At 41.9% G+C, this 19,784-nt stretch overlaps 1 protein-coding gene across 2 annotated transcripts in view; it reads left to right on the top strand.

The window, feature by feature from the left end:
• The window catches only part of hip1 (huntingtin interacting protein 1), a 344,258-nt gene that overhangs the window by 98,969 nt on the left and 225,505 nt on the right, over positions 1–19,784 (top strand). Inside the window, exon 1 of one of the 2 annotated variants that reach the window (XM_073053677.1) lies at positions 5,510–5,643. The exons of the other annotated variant lie outside the window; for it this stretch is intronic. Coding sequence (XP_072909778.1) covers positions 5,626–5,643 — 18 coding nt within the window. The 5' untranslated portion in view covers positions 5,510–5,625. Of the gene's footprint in view, positions 1–5,509; positions 5,644–19,784 lie in introns of those variants that run through there. 2 annotated transcript variants of the gene reach the window in all.

Raw genomic sequence — 19,784 nt, 5'->3', positions numbered from 1 at the left:
TGCGTGCCTCTTAGCTGTGTCTCTCTCATTAACTTTCATGAGCTGTTATCAATAACAACTGCCCTGGCAGATTTCCTTTTGTCTCTCTTACTTCCTTGTTAGCAGCATCGAAATAGTAGCGATTTGCGATTCTCCAAAAAGGGGGGGCATGGGCGACTCTTCACCCTTCTGCCCATCAGAGTTGTTCATCCTTCGTAACAGTTAAAAAGTATTATTTTAAAAAAGTGGTTTTCTACAAAGCTTTTGGATAGGCAGATGGATGATTGGATGATGGTGATGTTGAAATGGAGGGTTAGATTGAAAGAAAGACACAACATCATGGGCTGAAGGGTCTGTACTGTGCTGTGGTATTCTGTTCCACATCAGTTGCAGATGTGGGTGGGGAAATGACAGATGGTGTTTAATGTGGCTAAACGTAAGCTGTTGCACTTTGGGAGTCATATGTGAAAGGATGGTACCCTGATAATGGCCAGGGCCTTAAAAGTGTTAATGGACAGAACGATAATGGACAGAATGATCTTGGTGTTCCAAGTTCATAGCTCCCTGAAAATGACTACATTGGTTGATGGGTGGTTAAGAAGCCTTCTAGTGTGCTTGGCTTTATTAGTCAAGGAATTGAGTTCAAAAGTCATGAATTTATGTTGTAGCTTTATAAAATTTTAGTTGGGCCACATCTGGAGTACTACTTTAAATTGTCACCCCAAGTAGGAAGGATGTGGGGGCTTTGGAGAGGGTGTAGAAGAGGTTTGCTAGGATGCTGCCTGGATTAGAAGGCATAAGGTTGGACAAGTCCATAAGACATGGGAGCAGAATTAGGCCATTCAGCCCATTGAGTCTGTTCCACCATTCCATCAACACTGATCCTGGATCCCACACAACTCCATATACCTGGCTTCTCGTCAAATCCCTTGATGCCCCGACCAATCAGGAATATATCAACTTCAGCTTTAAATATATCCACGGATTCAGCCTCCACTGCAGTCTGTGGCAGAACATTCCACAGATTCACTACTCTCTGGCTAAACAAATTCCTGCTGTTCTAAAAGGTCACAACCCCCCTCCCCAATGTTGAGGCTGTGCCCTCTAGTTCTGGATACCCCCACTATAGGAAGCATCCTGTCCATATCCATCCCAACTAGTCCTTTTAACATTCGGTAGGTCGTTTTCTCTGGAATGGCAGATGTTGAGGAGCAGACCTGATACAAGTTTATAGGATTATGCGAGGCATAGGTGGAATAGAATAGACAGCTGTAATTTTTCCCCCGGGGTCAGATGTCTGATACTAGAGGCATGTGTTTAAGGTGAGAGGGGATAAATTCAAAAGAGGTGTGTGAGGCAAATTTTTCTTTACACAGAATGGTGGGTGTCTGGCATGTGTTGTCAGGGGTAGATAGATAGATAGATACCGTAGATTCCGGATTATAAGCCGCTACTTTTTTCCCACATTTTGAACAGCTTTGAACTCTGCGGCCTTTAATCCAGAGCGGCTAATACATGTTTTTTTTTCATGCCGCCTCGTAAACATTTTGCCTCGTAACAGTAGACCAATAAAATTGATGAGTAGTTCACAGAGGTCCAATGAAATTGTACGATAAATCAAGCGCACTTTCACAATTAAATTATTGTAAATCAGTCATTTGTACTCACCCTCATCAACATGGAAAACACTCGAAGAAAAGCATTGTGCTGCCTTTATGGCAGTTACTTAGTTTATAATATTTTCGCTTAGTAATTCATTTGTTAGTTAAAGTTAGAAGTGTTTTAACTATATTTGTTTTCTGTACTACATCCCGGGATGCTATGACGTCACACCCGGTTTTGCCGCGTCTTGTGGGATACCGGTTTGCGATAAACGGGAAGGTGGGGGCATTACGCGAGCACATCAGACCCGATCGCGTTACGCGAGCTCATCAGACCCGAGCACATTAGACCCGATTAGACCCGATCGCGTTACGCGAGCTCATCAGACCCGAGCACATCAGACCCGAGCGAAAACGCTGCTTTTAAGTTAAAGGCGATCAATAACTTTTCCTGGTAGGCTGCAGTATATATATTTTTACCAGTCGCTAGGAGATATTGGAATGTTGTTCGTGCTGTTCAGTAAAAAAGTATATGCAACGTAATTTGTGTTACCGATACGTATGTATATTTAAAAGTAGCCATATTACAGGCACGGTTCGAAAAAAAGCATTTGCAATATATATTTGTTTGTTACCATATGGATTTAATTAAAAGTTAAAAAATCCTCACGTGTAATATCTTTCTGTGTAAATATCTCATATTACAACGTGGGACACCTGCGGCCGAAAATCCGGTGCGGCCTAAAATCCGGTGCGGCCTGTACAAGTAAAAAATTGATTTTATTTCTAAAATTAGAGCCAGCGGCTTTTAATCAGGTGCGCTCTGTAGTCCGGAATCTACGGTAGATAGATACTTTATTCATCCCCATGGGGAAATTCAACTTTTTTTCCAATGTCCCATACACTTGTTGTAGCAAAACTAATTACATACAATACTTAACTCAGTAAAAAATATGATATGCATCTAAATCACTATCTCAAAAAGCATTAATAATAGCTTTTAAAAAGTTCTTAAGTCCTGGCGGTAGAATTGTAAAGCCTAATGGCATTGGGGAGTATTGACCTCTTCATCCTGTCTGAGGTAATGGTGCAGACAAATTCAAGAGGCATTTAAAAAAAAACCTCAGACACATGATTGTGCGGAGAATGGAGGGATATGGACATTGTGTAGACAGAAGGGATTTGAAGGCATTTAATTAATTCATGAGCTGGGCTCAACATTCTGAACTGAAGGGCCTGTTGTGTGCTGTACGTTTATAGATCCCAGTATCTTGTTACTTTTTTTAAACTATCTTTTAAAATTGCCCTGCAACTTTGAGCAATTGATGTACATATACCCAATGATCTCTTCAGACTGAGCACCACCCTGAACCTCAGGTTTCTCCTCTTTTCCAACTCTTGCTTTCCTCAACAGCCTTCGGGTTGATTTCCAACAGGCTGGGTGTAATTTAAAGTGGGAGCTTTTCCAGTGTCCCGGTACCCTGCTCTGCACTGTTCCTTCAAGTGCACCTCCTTAAGGGTACTCCCGGTGCATGGGGAGAAGGAATTATGTTGAAATAAAATACCAGGAATCAAAATTGTACCAGTAACCAGCTTGCAGAGTGTGGTCAAATTTTTTTGCTTTGGCTTAGCCATTATGAGAGCTTCATGCCATTGATGCTCACTTACTGAGAACTCAGTATGTCATGACCCCTTTTAGACCTGATTCAATTAGTGATTTCAGTTCCAGGAAACACATTCAGAGTGCTTAGTGAGGTACCAGCGTATTATAATCTCAAATTTTTAGCCCACTTGATAACCTTTTCCTTTGTGACTCTCTCATAAGTTTACTGTGTTTACAGATATTCACTCTTACAAAATTTACAGATCCCCAGCCCCAAAGCCTGAACTAAGGAACTCAGGGAACTTGCGGGGGAAAGAAGAGCACAGATATGATGTGGCTTCCCCTTATGAGAAATCATGGTGTGGACTATTTCTGTGGATGCAACTTTCTTGTAATGCTGGGGGTGGGGTGCTATAGTATCTCTCTCTTGGTAAAGGTTGATTTGAAATTTCTGCATTACAAACTATTTTACAACAAAAGAAATACTATTGAGATGTAGTTGCCGTCCATTTTGATAGGAAGTGTGGATTCCAATTTGCAAGCAGCAGTTCCTGAAGATAGCGTTGCGGTTCCTGCTACTGCTCGTAAGGAGTTTGTACGTTCTCCCTGTGATCGCATGGGTTTCCTCTGGGTGCTCTGGTTTCCTCCCACAGTCCAAAAATGTACAGGTTAGTAGGTTAACTGGCCAATGTAAATTGTCCCACGATTCGGCTGGGGTTAAATTGGGGATTGCTGGGTGGCCTGTTCCACACTTTCTCAATCAATTAAAAAATAATTGAAAAAATGTTAATCAAACTGTGTCACTGATATTGGTTGAGGAACAATTCTTAGCCAAAAACTGAGGGCTAACTCCCAGAATTTCAAGAAAAGGCTGTTAGATTTTTACACTCTTCCACGAGGGCAAATAGGGACTTATTTTAACACCCTAGAAATCACATTTGACTTTTGGGGAGAAATTCTGCAACAATTGGCAAAAAGAGTGCGTTGAGCATCAGAGAGCATAATTACAGCTGGAAACCTGTACAAAAGGAGGAGATTAAAATTGTTCAACATCTGTAAATTGGGTGAGTTGATGGTAAAAGATTAGTTTCCCCTTGATGTTGAGTAATGACAAGAGCGCAGAATTGCTGCAGGGATATATCCGAATAACCTTAGCATTATTCGAAAAAGGAATGTCGCAACAAGTGTCCAGTGAGATTGCATTAACCCCAACTCGAGAGGAATAATGGGTGATATGAAGAATATTGAAGAAGAGATTATCTAAGAGATGTGCATCAGTGACTGTATAAATGGAATGGCTTCCTTGAATGTTGCGACTTCCATTGTATCCAATAGCATATCATTGCTTGTACCAATTGGGGCTGATAGTGTTTGCTGGTAGGACTCGTGTGAGGAGCTTTGTTTCTTAAAGAGCTCTTTGAAATTGAATAAATCATACCCAGCGTACATATCTGTCAATTTTTTTTTCAGTATTGAAGCCAGTGGTTAACTGGTTAATCGTGTTCTGATCAGTGATCTCTAGATTTTTCCTTTGGGGGTTGGGTGACAGGATTATAGCTCTCCGTTAACAAGTGAAATCTTTTGTCAGGGTTAATTTCCTGAGTTTTGTTGCTCTGGCTGACAGAATGTTGAATGCTGCTTCCTGCTTCCTCCTCCTTCCAGTCACAATTGTATTTGTATTTGAAAGAAATTGGTGTTGCTTATTCAGATGTTATTGTGTGTGTATGTGTTTACGTATGTGTGAGAGGGAGAGAGAGATGTGGCCACAGTAGATTCTCCTTTTGCAGAATCCCGGGAGCTTCTAATTGGTAGAGTGACGTGTATATATAAAAAAATACAATCATCAGAGGCAATGTTTCCTGTGAATGAGGATGTCAGCTGTCAAATTCCTCCTCCCCCCCAACCACCCGCATCCCCCTACGAGGCACCGCTCTCCCTCCACCCCCCTCCTCCATTAGCCCTCCCCAACTGCTTTCCTCCTCCCCTTGTCCGGAAGCTCTCAGCTGGAGATGGCATCTTTGCGACCAGCCTTTCAGTCCCGATCGTAACGACTTCCAGACTTTGCATAAAGGGAAAAGCGAGGGCTCAATTTCTGCTGCTGCAAGGGGAAGAGGAAAGAAAAACAATTTCCCATTCAATTGGACAATCGGAAAGGGCAGGTCATGTTCTTTCCAGGCACGGGTTAAGTGAAAGGCCATCCAAGCTTTCGATGAAAGAGTGTGTGAGGACCATAGTGTAGTATCTACTGGATATAACTCCGCTTTCGCTGTCTTTCTCTCTCTCTCTCTTTTTCTCTCTCTTTTTTCTCTCTTTCTCCCCCCTTTCTCTCTCTCTCTCTCTCTCTCTCTCTCTCTCTCTCTCTCTGTCTCCCTCTCTCCCCATTCCTTTCTGTTGGATTGTTGAACGTGTGGAAGAAGCAAGACATAAATACAGACTTCCACAATGGATATTGGAAAAACGGTAAGTTTGTGTAACTGGTGGGAGTGGGAAAAGATCAGAAATCGAGATTCCCTTCCCCCTCTCCTCCACCCAAGAATCTGTTGAGAAACATTAAATACTTGGAGAATGCCTTCATAATTTGAAGCGTTTTGTTATTTGGTGCTGACTGTTTCCCCCTGCTATTCTTGATAACGATATTAAAAGGGCAGCTGCAGAGAACGGCACTCCATTGTCGAATGTTGCACGTTTTGTTCGCACTGCTAGTTTGGTTGATAAGGCTGAGTGACCGAGGAAGCAGCGTGTGTAAAATATGCCTGATATAAATATCTATCTTGGTACAAGGCGTTTAGAATAAAGCCTTCTGCCTTTCGTGAGAAAGGTCCCAAGTGTGAAAATGTTGACTGGACGGATGTAGCAACATCAATGAGAGCTTTACTAGGTTTATCAGCGAGTGAAAGCAGTCACTTCACAGTATGGCATGCAATGGTGTTTGTATTTGGTTGCATAATGTTCACTGGCTTCGATTACTGAATAACCTAGTGTATCAGTGAGCTGCTGCTGGCAGCCGGGGAGAGCCTTATTTAACATGAGTTTGGCTGCGGAGTCTGCTATATTGTGTAGAGTGTTTCCTCATGACCCTCCCTCCCCCTGCATCTGCCACAATTACACCTCCTGAATGCAAATGCTGCTGCCGCCTCAATATTTGAACAAGAAATTATCTGGGAATTTCTTTCAGCAGGACCTGTTTTTTTTCCTCTCTGTTAAAAGCCTGTTGTATTTCAGAGCTCTGAAACAACGGATGTTTTTCAAATTCCAATGTGACTTTACTCAGGAAGGGCGAGAGTACCCGCTCACTCAGTTCATATAACTTGTGTGCATCTGCGGCTCATTCCGTGAAGTATAAACTTTACGGAATGCGAGTGTTTTTCTATGAATGACTGAAGGATGAAGAATGTTGCCTGGATAGTTGAAAACCAAGTGTGTGCTTTTGATCATTAGGATTCAGAGCACACTGTAAAAGTCAGGTGCAGTTGATCAAATCTTGTGCTGTTTCAGAGGGAGGGAGCGATGGTGTCTTTATAGTTTTGAGGAGAAAGTGTTTTCCACAATGCTGGGCTGTGTCTGCTATTCACTTGATAGTTCACTTGTATTATCTGTATCTATGTTAAGCCTTGACCAACATCATTGAGCAGTGTTGAGTAACGAATTTTAAGTTCATCTGATATTTCATCACTTTTCTCTGAAACGTTTCCCCACAATACTTCATATAGATGACCAAATTACCCTTTATGGTTATGAAATGAAACTGTTATCTCTGATAATGTTTTAACTTCACAAAGTGCTAGTCCTCTTGCATTTTAGTCATGGCAATGGAGTTATGAATGTTTGGCGCACGCAGTTCTCCAAATGTCACAGAATCTTCAACAATTGTCTGATCAAGTAGATGTGGTCTGTTTTTTTTAAGATCTCATCTTCAATTCTACTTTAAGACACAATCGCTGATGGTCCATTGGAAATTTCAGAGGAGTATCTCTGTTTTTCTGGCCGTAACTTTAATTACATGTTTATTTATTCTTTTGGCTGTAATTTCTGTTCTAAAAACAAAATCCATAGTTTGTGAGGTCCTTGAGCAAGTTATGAAAATCCATTAGCATTTATTACCTTCAGATTGTAATTCTACCAGAAGGGATGACCGGTGACTTTTGGGAATAGTGCCTCCTGTTGATGAAAAACAGCAGTGCAAGACTTCAGTGTCATTTGAGACCCTTCGGCCCAGCAGAGACCCATTTAACATTTGATCTCAATTCTAAATTCCAGATTTGTTTCGTTGTGCTTAAGCTAGGGATTAGACATTATGTAATGTAGAATGTAGTTCATACAACTTTTGAATTAGCTCCTCAGGATGGATAAAATGAAATATGAAATTTTGGAGCTAGCAGGTCAAGCATGATATGGAAAGAGAAACTGAACTTGTTTTGGGTCAATTGCCTCTTAAAATGTTTCAATGTACTCTTAAGGAATGGCACATCATCTCCTAACCGTAAACACAAGAGATTCTGTGAATGTTGAAAATCTTCAACACACATATAAAATCCTGGAGGAACTCAGCAATTGGGCAGCATCTATGTAGTGGATTAAACATGTTTTGGACCAGGGCCCTTTATCAGGACTAGAAAGGAGGTGGCAGAAACCAGAAGGGGAAGGAGTACAAGTCGGCAGGTATTAGGGAAGCACAGGTGAGGGAGTATGGGAGTGAAGTAGGAAGCTGGCAGGGGATGGATGGAAGAGGTAAAGGACTGAAGAAGAAATCTAATAGAGGATAATGGACCAAGGCACAAAGGAAAGGAGGAGGGGAAGCAGAGGGCGGTGAGGAGAAGAGAAAGAGGGTGAAAAGGTTACCAGAAAGGGAAATGAAAAAAGAGAAGGGGGGGGGGGGAACATTACCAGAAATTTGAGACATCTCCTGACTAGGCATGTTAAAATCTTCCAGCCTTAGTACTGAGAATCGAAGGGATTGTTTCAGATTTCCAATTCTATTTTTGTTGTTGTCCATATCCTAACTTGCACCAAATCTTCTGAAGTTTAAATTTCTCACTTGTGTTGCCTTCCACTAAACATTATTTCAGTGTAAACATTATTTCAACCAGTCGATGTTTCACTAGCATCTTCCAAATGTAACAAGACCATAAGACTTAGGAACAGAATTAGGCCATTTGGCCCATCAAGTCTGCTCCATCATTTCATCATGGTTGATCCATTTTTCCTTTCAGCCCCAAACTCTTGCCTTCTCCCCGTATCCCTTCATGCCCTGACAAATCAAGAATCTATCACTTTCTGCCTAAAAATACATAACGACTTGGCCTTAGCTGCCTGTGGCAATGAATTCCACAGATTCACCCCGCTCTGGCTAAATAAATTCCTCCTCATCTCCATTCTAAAAAGAAGCCCCTCTATTCTGAGGCTGTGTCCTCTGATCTTAGACTCTCCCACTACAGGAAGCACTCTCTCCACCTCCACTCACGTCCTCTCCACCTCCACTCTATCAAGGCCTTCCACTGTTCAATAGCTTTCAAGCAAGTCACCCCTCATTCTTCTGAATTCTGGTGAATACAGGCTCAGAGCCATCAAAAGCTCTTCATGTGACAACCCGTTTAATCCTGGGATCATTTCGTGACCTCCTTTGAACCCTCTCCAGTTTCAGCACGTACAGGGGCCCAAACACAGTAGCTATTTCATCTCCGAGATCGAACATGGGCAGCATTTGCATGGGAGATCTGCTGCCTGCGTGTTCCTGCCCAAGATGCACACTTTCCGAATATTTGTTTATGGTTTTAGGGTGAAAGCCCTGGAAAACTCCACCTATGGTTGTACTTTCTGTGCATGTAATGAGGCTGCCCACACTCATCTTGAGGAGGCGTTTGGGGAAAGTACCATTGATACCTGCATCCCTGAAATCAATATTCCTTTTATGAGTGATAAATAATAACTTTTCAGAAAATGCTTTTCACTGCACCAGTGTAACTTTTATGAATGAAGTTATCAATTGTGCCTTTGAAATATCTGTTCAAGTGGCAGCAGCAAGGCAGTTCTTTGGTTTAGATTTCAGCACCTTTTGAAATTCCAGCTCTACCTCACTGAGACCTTCTGCAATGTGCCTTGTTTCTTTCAGAATCAGAACCAGGTTTACTATCTACTAGGCTTGTGATGTGAAATTTGTTAACTTAGAAGCAGTTCAATGCAATACATGCAGAGAGAGAGAAAAAAACATAATAAATAAATAAACAAGTAAATCAATTACATAGATTGAATAAATTTTTTAAATGTGCAAAAACAGCAAAACTGTATATTAAAAAAAGTGAGGTAGTGTCCAAAGCTTCAATGTCCATTTAGGAATCGGAGGGCAGAGGGGAAGAAGCTGTTCCTGAATCGCTGTGTGTGTGCCTTCAGGCTTCTGTATCTCCAACCTGATGGTAACAGTGAGAAAAGGGCACGCATGCTCTGGGTGCTGGAGGTCCTTAATAAAGGACGCTGCCTTTCTGACACACCTAGTGCCCAAGATCGAGCTGACTAGATTTACAACCTTCTGCAGCTTCTTTCAGTCCTGTGCAGTAGCCCCTCCATACCAGACAGACTGCAGACTGTCAGAATGCTCTCCACAGTACAACTACAGAGGTGTTTGAGTGTATTGGTTGACATGTATGTTAATGGCTGAAACAACAAGGATCCTTGAATAAATAAGGAAAACAAAACAGAAGCACGTCACGAGTTTCCTTTTATTCATTGGCGCATATTTGACCCAGCACTTTCAGAAGCGTTCTTCTTGTTTTAGAGTATTGTGTTCAGTTCTGGTCACCTCATTATAGGAAGGATGTGGAAGCTATGGAGAGGGTGCAAAGGAGATTTACCAGGATGTTGCCTGGTTTGGAAAACAAGTCTTATGAGGCAAGATTAGCAGAGCTGGGACTTTTCTCTTTGGAGCATAGAAGGATGAGAGGGGACTTGATAGAGGTCTACAAGATTATGAGAGGCATAGATAGAGTGGATAGCCAGTACCTGTTTCCCAGGGCATGAATAGCAAACACCAGAGGGCATTTATACAAAGTTAAGGGAGGAAAGTTTAGGGGAGACATCAGGAGTAAGTTTTTTTTTTACACAGAGGGCTGCGGGTGCCTGGAATGTCTTGCCAGGGATGGTGGTGGTGGCTAAAACATTAGGGGTATTTAAAAGCCTCTTGGACAGGCACATGGATGAAAGAAAAATAAGGGTTATGGGGTAGTGTGGGTTTAGTACTTTTTTAAAGGAATATATGGGGTCGGCACAACATCAAGGGCTGAGGGGCCTGTACTGTGCTGTAGTATTCTAGTATCTAGGATCTGCCCTGCAGTTATTCTTCTAAATGTTTGTAACTTGGATCTGTATGAATACTTTATTTCTGAATAAACATCAATTCCATGTCAGAATTTAAAAAAAACTTGAATAACATTGAGGAAAAAGTCATTAGTTTCACATGTCTCTGATTTTCAACTGAAACTGGCCAATATTTTAGCTTGCTGAATTCTCCGTCCATGCAACAATGAACCTTAAACCTTTCATAATATCTAACAATCAGCCTTGGTAATTTGAAAAATGATATGTTTTGTAACTTCAAAATGTTAAACTAATTCAAAGGGAGTCCGAAATGAGAGTCTAACTTTGAGCTTACTTTAAGTGAGGCATGATGATAAATACAATTCACATGTTTATATAGATAACCCATAATGAATTAATTAAATGAACAAGAATGCTCTGTGTGTGTATATATGTGTATACTCAAATATTACTGAAATATTAAATACAGAACAGATAATGTAGCAGGCTAATATAGTGTTACCATAAAATGCTTGCATTTATGTAGTTATTAAAAATGTGAGCACATCTGTCTTCTATCCCACCTGTGATCCCTGCTTATGTTCTGCGTAACTCTTCTCTCACCTATAAAACAGACAGCTTATCACATATTTTGAAGGGATAAAACAAAATTGTTTGCATTGTTGGCCTGTTTCTGACCCAAGCACTTCAAAATGAATATGGGGAAAGTGCTGTCTTGGGAGAGTGCGCCTGTATCATATTGACAGCAATTGTGAAAAAACACTGCAGCTGGTGCTCTTCATCAGAAGCTGTTTTATTAATGATCCTTCTACAGACCTGCTGGTAGAAGTTTGGTGGTCAGTTAATGCATTTCTCAGTTTCCTCCTGATATTCATCATAATAGTGTTCAGCAGTAGGCTTAGTGTTCAGACCTACAGCATCCGTTACGACGAAACAGCAATAACTGGCCGCCAACCTTCTACCATTATTGTGGCAATTGCTCAAATATTTCTTGTACTCATTTCGTCATTGAATGTGTAAAGTGTTGTTGTGATGTTGAGAGATGTTAGTTACGTTCCTGAGATTGGTAGCTGTAATATGATTTTTTTAAATGTTGGTGTTCCTTGAAGTGGTGGGTGAGATGCACCCTATTGCTTCTGCTGTTTTGGGGTAGGAGTTCCAGAATACAGGACCCGTTCATTTTGTGCCTGCTGCCCATATTCTCCTTGCTGTTAGAGGCCATGGGTTTGGCAAGTTCAGACCAAGCAGCCTGGGTGAGTAACTCCAGGTGACGCACCCTGCACCCAAAGTGCACAGGTGATGGAGGGAGAGGGTGTTTTTAGAGTTGATGGGTTGCCGGTCACTGGGGCTGTGCTTTCTCCTGGGTGGTGTTGAGCTGCTTGAATGTTTAGCATTAGTCATACTATCAAAAGGAATTCCTTTATGATTCTGGTGTTTGGAGATGATGGCAAAACTGTGTGGTCATTGAATGTGTCTTTTATTGTTGGATGACCTGTTGTTTTTGCCGCAGTGTTTATGTTTATCAGATTTCAGGGTTATTGGCTCCAAGATTTGCCAGTGCTGGTCTTGCTGAATGGTGAGTAAGGTAGGTGCTTGGAGAAGTTCATTGTCTGCAGTTTTACAAATCAGCCATCTGAATCCTGTTGAAGGAAGTTGTGGACAGCTTCATCTGCTGAGAAGTTGAGAATGGAATAGTACTTTACACCATCAGTGGGCATCCCATTCCTGACTTTATGATGGCAGCAATGTCCCTCAGACCACAGGATCAACCCTTTCTTCTGGATTTGTTAGTAAATTCCTCAGAAGCAGGAATATTGATTGGAAATAATTGTGTATATGATGCATAGGGATACTAACTCAGAGGTCTGTAACTTGCATGATATGTAGAAGTGTAATAATAACAACTTTATTTATGTAGCTTATTTCACCCATTAAGCTGCAGGCTCAAAGTGCTTCACGTAGATCAATTTGGTCGTAAAGCTAAAAGACAAAATTAAAAATCATAAGTCAAACATATAGAATAAAATGTAATCAAATATACCAAATTATGTAAGTGTAATCAACATCAACAGGCATTAAATAATCTTGTAAGTAGACAAAAAAATTTCAAAGTAGGTTTTTAGAAGTGTTTTGAAGCATTCCACAGTACCAGCTTGGTGTATCTCAGTCAGTGGAGTAGTCCAGACTTTTGGTGCATGAGAGCAGTCAGGGGATAGACACCCCAAAATATAGGGAGGAGATAGATTATTTAGAGCCTTGTATACAATTAATATTTCAAAACTGGTTCTAAAGTACACAGGTAGCCACTGTAATGATACCAAAACTGGTGAAATGTGGTCAGATTTTCTTTTTTTGATTAAGATTCTTGCTGCTGCATTTTGAACCAGCTACAGCCAGTTTATTTCTATCTTAGGCAGTCCTGAAAACAGTACATTACAGTAGTCTAATTGGCTAAAAACAAAAGCGTGTATCAATTTTTCTTCTTCTTGACAGTAAAAGAAATTGAACTCTTGCAATGGGCCTTAAATGAAAGAACGCTGTCTTAATAATATGGTTAATATGTGATTTGATATAGTGCAATCATTTGTGATTTTGAGTTTGTTGCTTAGTCTATGATTTAGTCACATGGTAAAAAGTAGTGTTCTGTGTTTTCTGTAAAGTTTTGGGTCAATGATAACAGAAGAATAGTTTGAGAGCAGGCTTTCACATTGGGGTTTCAAGATTTGCAGTTAATCTACTGCCACATGTTTAGCTGTTACCATGGAGGTGAGTTCAGAACTTTTTTCCAGGGACGATTCTCTTCCCGTTGAGTGGCACTGATCTGCTGCGGTATTGTTTGTTGCTTCTGATTCTTTCCATTTAAAAATTTAGATCTCTGTGGATTTGCATACTGCCTGTGCTGATGTTCTAGGACACTGCACTCTGGGAGGGATTTTTTCTTTGAGGTGTTTTCAGATTCTGGCTTTGTTTCCTCCTACCTGTGAGATAAATTGTGGGGAGGAAAAGGGCTGTCCTCATGCTTTGTGTATTGTTCAGAAGATTTATCCCCACAATCCTACTATACCTCACTTCTCTCTCCCTCCCCTTACCTCCCATCTCCAAACTAAACTCTCAAAACCACAATTAGGACATAGAAGTTGTTCCTGGAGACCATGTGGACAGTGATTCCCCTCTGTCTGTAAATATATTCTGCCTTTCTGATGTGATCTCTGGGAATCAAACCCTCTCCACTTTGAAGATGGTATCAGCATCATTGTCCTCACAACCGGGAAAAGAAAAGCATTTGAAACATCCAGTGGCAGAGTTTGTCATCGAACCATCGATTAAAAATCATACGTGTACCCGGCTGGAAGCCCGAGAAGAGCCTGTTCATACATTCTTCTGTTTTTGTGTGGTTGTTAAAGGAAAGGCAGATAAACAGGATACAAGGCTTGGTTGGAGATGTTGGTTTGGCAGAAACCCCCTGTACCTTGTGGCCAACACTGTAGTGATTTACTTTTCTCAGTACTGGTGAATCTGGTATACACATATCATCCGGCTCCATAAAACCAGATAGCCAAATAATGTCTGACAGGTTTATAATCTAAAAGTAAAACTTCCCACGGAATGTGTCAGTTTGGAAAAATACAGAATTTTCCAGAGTATCCAGTGTGTTCTTGCTCCACCTGTTTTGTGTTAACGATCTATTTCTTTAAAGAGAAAAACCCAAGACAAATAATTTTATTCGTCACTCTGGGCTCTGTTAGTTCAGACCTCAGGCCAGTTGTTACGGACTTGCTTGGAACAGCAAAACACCAGGTCAGTGATGACCAGTTTATTCCTGTCCGAGTATGGTGATTGTGCTTCACTAATAGTGCCATTGTCGCATAATATTCTAACATTATTATATATTGTAGAGTTAGGTCAAATAAAATTTCATGCACTTGGATGAGATTCTAGAGTCACTGTTCAAATGAGATGTAAAGCAAAGACTTGACTGTGAGGGGCTTTGTTATGTTATTCGGAATGCCGGGTGCATTTTTTCAATGTGCCATTTAGCGCCCCAAGCAGTCCTTCCAGGTGAGACGACACTTCACCTGTGAGTCTGCTGGGGTCATCTACAGTGTCTGATGCTCCCGGTGTGGCCTCCTGTATATTGGTGAGACCCGATGTAGATTGGAAGACTGCTTTGCCTAGCATTTACGCTTTGCTGTCCAGAAAAAGTGGGATCTCTCAGCGGCCACCCATTTTAATTCCACGTCCCATTCCGATATGCCCGTCTATGGCCACACAGGTTGGAGGAACAACACCTTGTGTTCTGTCTGATGGTGTGAACGTTGATTTAGAACATAGAACAGAGAACAATACAGTACAGTACAGGCCCTTTGGCCCACAATGTTGTGCCGACCCTTAAACCCTGCCTCCCGTATAACCCCCACCTTAAATTCCTCCATATACCTGTCTTGATCTTCTGGTAATGGCCCCTCCTTCACCATTCCCCATCTCCTTTTCCCTCTCTCACCTTATCTCCTTGCTTACTCATCACCTCCCTCTGGTGCTCCTCCCCTTCTTTCTTTCTTCCATGGCCTTCTGCCCCCTCCTGTCAGATTCCCCCTTCTCCAGCCCTGTATCTCTTTCACCAGTCAACTGCCTGGTCCTGCAGAGTTCTTCCAGCATTTTCTCTGTTGCTTGCATTCTTTCAAATGGTCTCTCACCCTTAGCCTAAATCTCCTGAAATATATTATGATAATTCATTCATAGTGGTTGGGTTATTACCAGTTATTTGCAGAGCTTTACTGAGTAAGTGATTTTGTTTTCAGAGCATTTTGGAAATCCCTTGAGTATATTGTATTGTGAAATGTTGATCTTGGTTCAGGAAGTGCTGATGTGCACCATATATTAGAGTGTGCTCATGGAGAAACAGTGGAAAGCACTGTTGGAAAGCAGCATTATGAAGTTTATGTAAACATTTATCAACTTGGGAAAGAAATCAGCACACGCAAAATGCTGGAGGACTTCAGCAGGTCAGGCAGCAGCTCTGGAAATGAGTGAACGGTTGATGTTTTGGGCCAAGACCTCTCTTCAGGACTGAAAAGGAAGGGTGAAGATGCCAGAATATAGAGGTGGGGGCAGAGAGGGGGAGGGATAGCTTTTAGGTGATTGGTGAAGCCAGGTGGGTGGGAAAGGTCGAAGGCTGGAGCAGAAGGAAACTGATAGGAGAGGAGAGTGGACCAGAGGTGAAAGGGAAGGAGGAGGGGACCCAGAAAAAGGTGATGGGCTGGTGAAAAGAGTTGAGGCCAGAGTGGGGAATGAAGAGGGGAGGGGGAAGGAAAGGTGATTTGTGATTGCTGAGGCTTGGTTGCTTTGGGGCAAAAGTTTATCTGCTTTTGCTCAAGTAGATTTTGATGTCAAATTTGTACTTCTGAAAATCCTCAGGAATAAAATTCAGATGGTTCAAACAAAGCCATATATTTGACATAAAGCTTGTTGACACCATTTCTATTTGACATCTACTATAAGCCTACAGACTCTCACAGCTACCTGGACTATTCCTCTTCCCACCCTGTCTCTTGCAAAAAGGCTATCTATCCCCTTCTCACAATTCCTCCGCCTCCGCTGCATCTGCTCTCAGGATGAGGCTTTTCTTTCCAGGACAGAGGAGATGTCTTCCTTTTTTAAACAAAGGGGCTTCCCTTTGTCCACCATCAACTCTGCTCTCAAACACATCTCTCCCATTTCCCGCACATCTGCCCTCACCCCATCCACCCGCCACCCCACTCGGGATAGGGTTCCCCTTGTCCTTACCTACCACCCCACCAGCCTCCAGGTCCAACGTATAATTCTCCGTAACTTCCGCCACCTCCAACGCGATCCCACTACCAAACACATTTTTCCCTCCCCCCCCTTTCTGCTTTTCGCAGGGATCGCTTCCTACGCGACTCCCTTGACCACTCGTCTCCCCCCCACCCCATCCCTTCCCACTGATCTCCCTCCTGGCACTTATCCTTGTAAACGGAACAAGTGCTACACCTGCCCTTACACTTCCTCCCTCACCACCATTCAGGGCCCCAGACAGTCCTTCCAGGTGAGGCGACACTTCACCTGTGAGTCGGCTGGTGTGGTATACTGCGTCCGGTGCTCCTGGTGTGGCCTTTTATATATTGGTGAGACCCGACGCAGACTGGCAGACTGTTTCGCGGAATGCCTACGCTCGGTCCGCCAGAAAAAGCAGGATCTCCCAGTGGCCACACATTTTAATTCCACGTCCCATTCCCATTCTGATATGTCTATCCATGGCCTCCTCTATTGTCAAAATGAATCCAAACTCAGGTTGGAGGAACAACACCTTATATACCGGCTGGGTAGCCTCCAACCTGATGGCATGAACATTGACTTGTCTAACCTGTTAATGCCCCTCCTCCCCTTCTTACCCCATCCCTGACATATTTAGTTGTTCGCCTGTCCTCCATCTCCCTCTGGTGTTCCCTCCCTCCCTTCTTTCTCCTGAGGCCTCCCGTCCCATGATCCTTTCCCTTCTCCAGCTCTGTATCACTTTCACCAATCACCTTTCCAGCTCTTAGCTTCATTCCACCCCCTCTGGTCTTCTCCTATCATTTCGCATTTCCCCCTCCCCCCACTACTTTCAAATCTCTTACTATCTTTCCTTTCAGTTAGTCCTGATGAAGGGTCTCGGCCCGAAACGTCAACAGCGCTTCTCCCTATAGATGCTGCCTAGCCTGCTGTGTTCTACCAGCATTTTGTGTGTGTTGTTGACACCATTTCTGACTGTTTACTTTAGCTGACCATTTTAACTACCCATTATAATGTGCATAACATTTGTTTTCAAGTTTTCCTCCCATTTTCGGGGATGCAGCAAAAAATGGCATCTTGGATGTAGATTTTTTAAAATTGAGAATAAAATGGATAAACTTGTAACTTAAGAGTGGAAAGTGTTGGTGTTTCCATACCAGGCCGTGATGCAGCCAGTCAATATACTCTCCACTACACACCACAGTACACTACACATTTTAATCATTTGGACATGTGGGACTCATTTTCTTTCATTTCCCATTTCTGCTTTTACAATGGTATTTCAGTTAATGTTATATTCCTCATTTTTTAAATACATATATCAATTCAGGTGTTGATTATATGTAGGATTTGAAATACAAATTTATTGAACTCTTCCTAATCAGGAGTGTAACATTTTTCACCTTCCCTCTCTTGCCTTTTTGACACGTCTTCACTATTTTGAACAAGATCTTATACTGGCTAATATTAGGTAAACTTGAGCTAATGTAACTCATCAGTACTGTGGTGCTGTTAACTTTCATGGCATTTCTAGCACAGGAGAAAGATTGATCGTCTACCCATCTATACTTCTTATAATTTTATAGATTTCTCTCAGGTCTCCCCATAGCCTCCAAAACTCTAGAGAAAGCAACCTTAGTTTATCCAATCTTTCCTTCTAGCTCATTGCCTCCAGTGTAGACATCCTGATAAATCTCTTCTGTACCCTTTCCAAAGCCTCTACACCCTCTGTGTAATGGGATGACCAGAACTGTTCACCAAACAACACCAAAGTGCGACTTAACCAGTGTTTTATGTAGGTGCAACTTATTACTGCTTCTTGTGCCAGTGCCCTGTCCAGTGAAGGCAAGCATGTTGTACAGCTTCTTTATCACCTTATCTACTTTAAAATCAGTAAAGTAACCTTGAATATAGCCATTACTGTAATGTCAATGATGTGGCAAGATTCTGCTCATAGAAATGTGCAGTTAACCAGCTATTTGATTTTTAGTGATGTTGCTTGAGAATTAAATATTCCTGAAAACCTGATAGAAAACTTTGACTTTGAAAAAAGCCTTTTGTCTTTGAAGTAACGTTATAGAATCTTCTGTCTCCATCTAAGACAGATGGAACCTTAGCTTAATATTTTGTCTCTAATACAGACATGTGAGAGTAATGTCCTGATATCTCAGACTAGATTAACGTGGCTCAGTCTCGGGACTGAATACTGAGGTGAAATCATGCCTGCTAAATATAGTGCTTTGTTTTTGTTCTACCTTCCATTGTATTAGTTCAAATGTGTTCATTGCGGTCATCGTATTTTTGACTCTCACTTCTGCTGCTGCTTTTTGTGGAAGTCCTTCCTTCCCCTTTGCCTTGCTTGCTCATAACGGATTTCACTTTCAGTTTTCTCGTCCAGTACTTCTGGCATCATTACCACTTGCGTGTTTGCAGTGTGAATGTGGGAATTATCAAGGTCCCAAATTGTTGCCTGTGGGAGCATATGGGTACTTGACGGTCTCCATGGGCATGAAGAGTTAAAGAGCTTGTTCTGTGTATGTGACATTATAACAAGTGATTTCTACTTTTAAAAAAAACACGAGCACAAACCTCATTAATTTAAATTTGTCTGCCAAATAAAATCAGAAAACGGAAGAAACATTGTGTTTAAAACAGTATCTGTGAAAGTAGAATTTAGTTCCAGTGTTGAGTCAAGTTCCACAGACGGTGCATAACCTACTAAGAGTTCTCAGAATTTCTTTCTCTTTTTTGGGGATTTGTAGCATCTGCAAGTCTTTGGTTTTCATCGTTTCACACCTGTTGTCAGTGGTCTTGTAGCAGCAGAATGGAAGCTGTCCTCTGGAGCCTGGTGGTGACGTGCTTTCAGGCTTGTATTTTCCACCTGATGGAAAAAGGGAAAAGAGAGAATGTCCTTTGATCCGGCTGGCTGCTTTACCAAAGAAGTGTATACTGAGTGTGTGGAGGAATGGCTGCTTTCTCCCAAAGTGCTGAGCTGAGTTCACAACTCTCTGCAGGTTCTTGTGGCCACAGGCAATGCAGTTGCTATTACAAGTTGTGGTGCATCCAAATAGAATATAGAATACTTTCTTTGCATCTGTAAGTATTGGTGCAGGTCAAAGGGAAGATGGCAAATTTATTTAGCCTCCTACGGAAGTTGAGACATTGTGCATTTCTTGGCCGTGGTTTCTATGCGGTTGAAGCAAGGCAGACTTTTGGTGGTTTTCACTCTTTGCAACTTGGAGCTCTTGCCCTTTCAGACTTCAGCTCTGCTGATGTAAACCGGAGCATGTAAGCCACCTACTTCCCTGAATTCAGTGACCATCCCTTTTGTCTTGAAGGAAAGGTGGTTGAAATAACATTATGTCGCTAAGTCGCAATCTCCTTCCTGCCCTTCAACCCATCGTTATTTGAGAGATGGCCCAGTATAGTCGTAACATGCAAAATTGTAGATGGAGAAAGAGCAGATCTGGCCACAAAATTGTGAGTGTACAGGAATTAGGGGT

This window comes from Hemitrygon akajei, chromosome 8 (genome assembly GCF_048418815.1).
Source record: "Hemitrygon akajei chromosome 8, sHemAka1.3, whole genome shotgun sequence".
Classification (NCBI taxonomy): domain Eukaryota; kingdom Metazoa; phylum Chordata; class Chondrichthyes; order Myliobatiformes; family Dasyatidae; genus Hemitrygon; species Hemitrygon akajei.
This window is presented reverse-complemented; position numbering and strand designations above follow the sequence as displayed.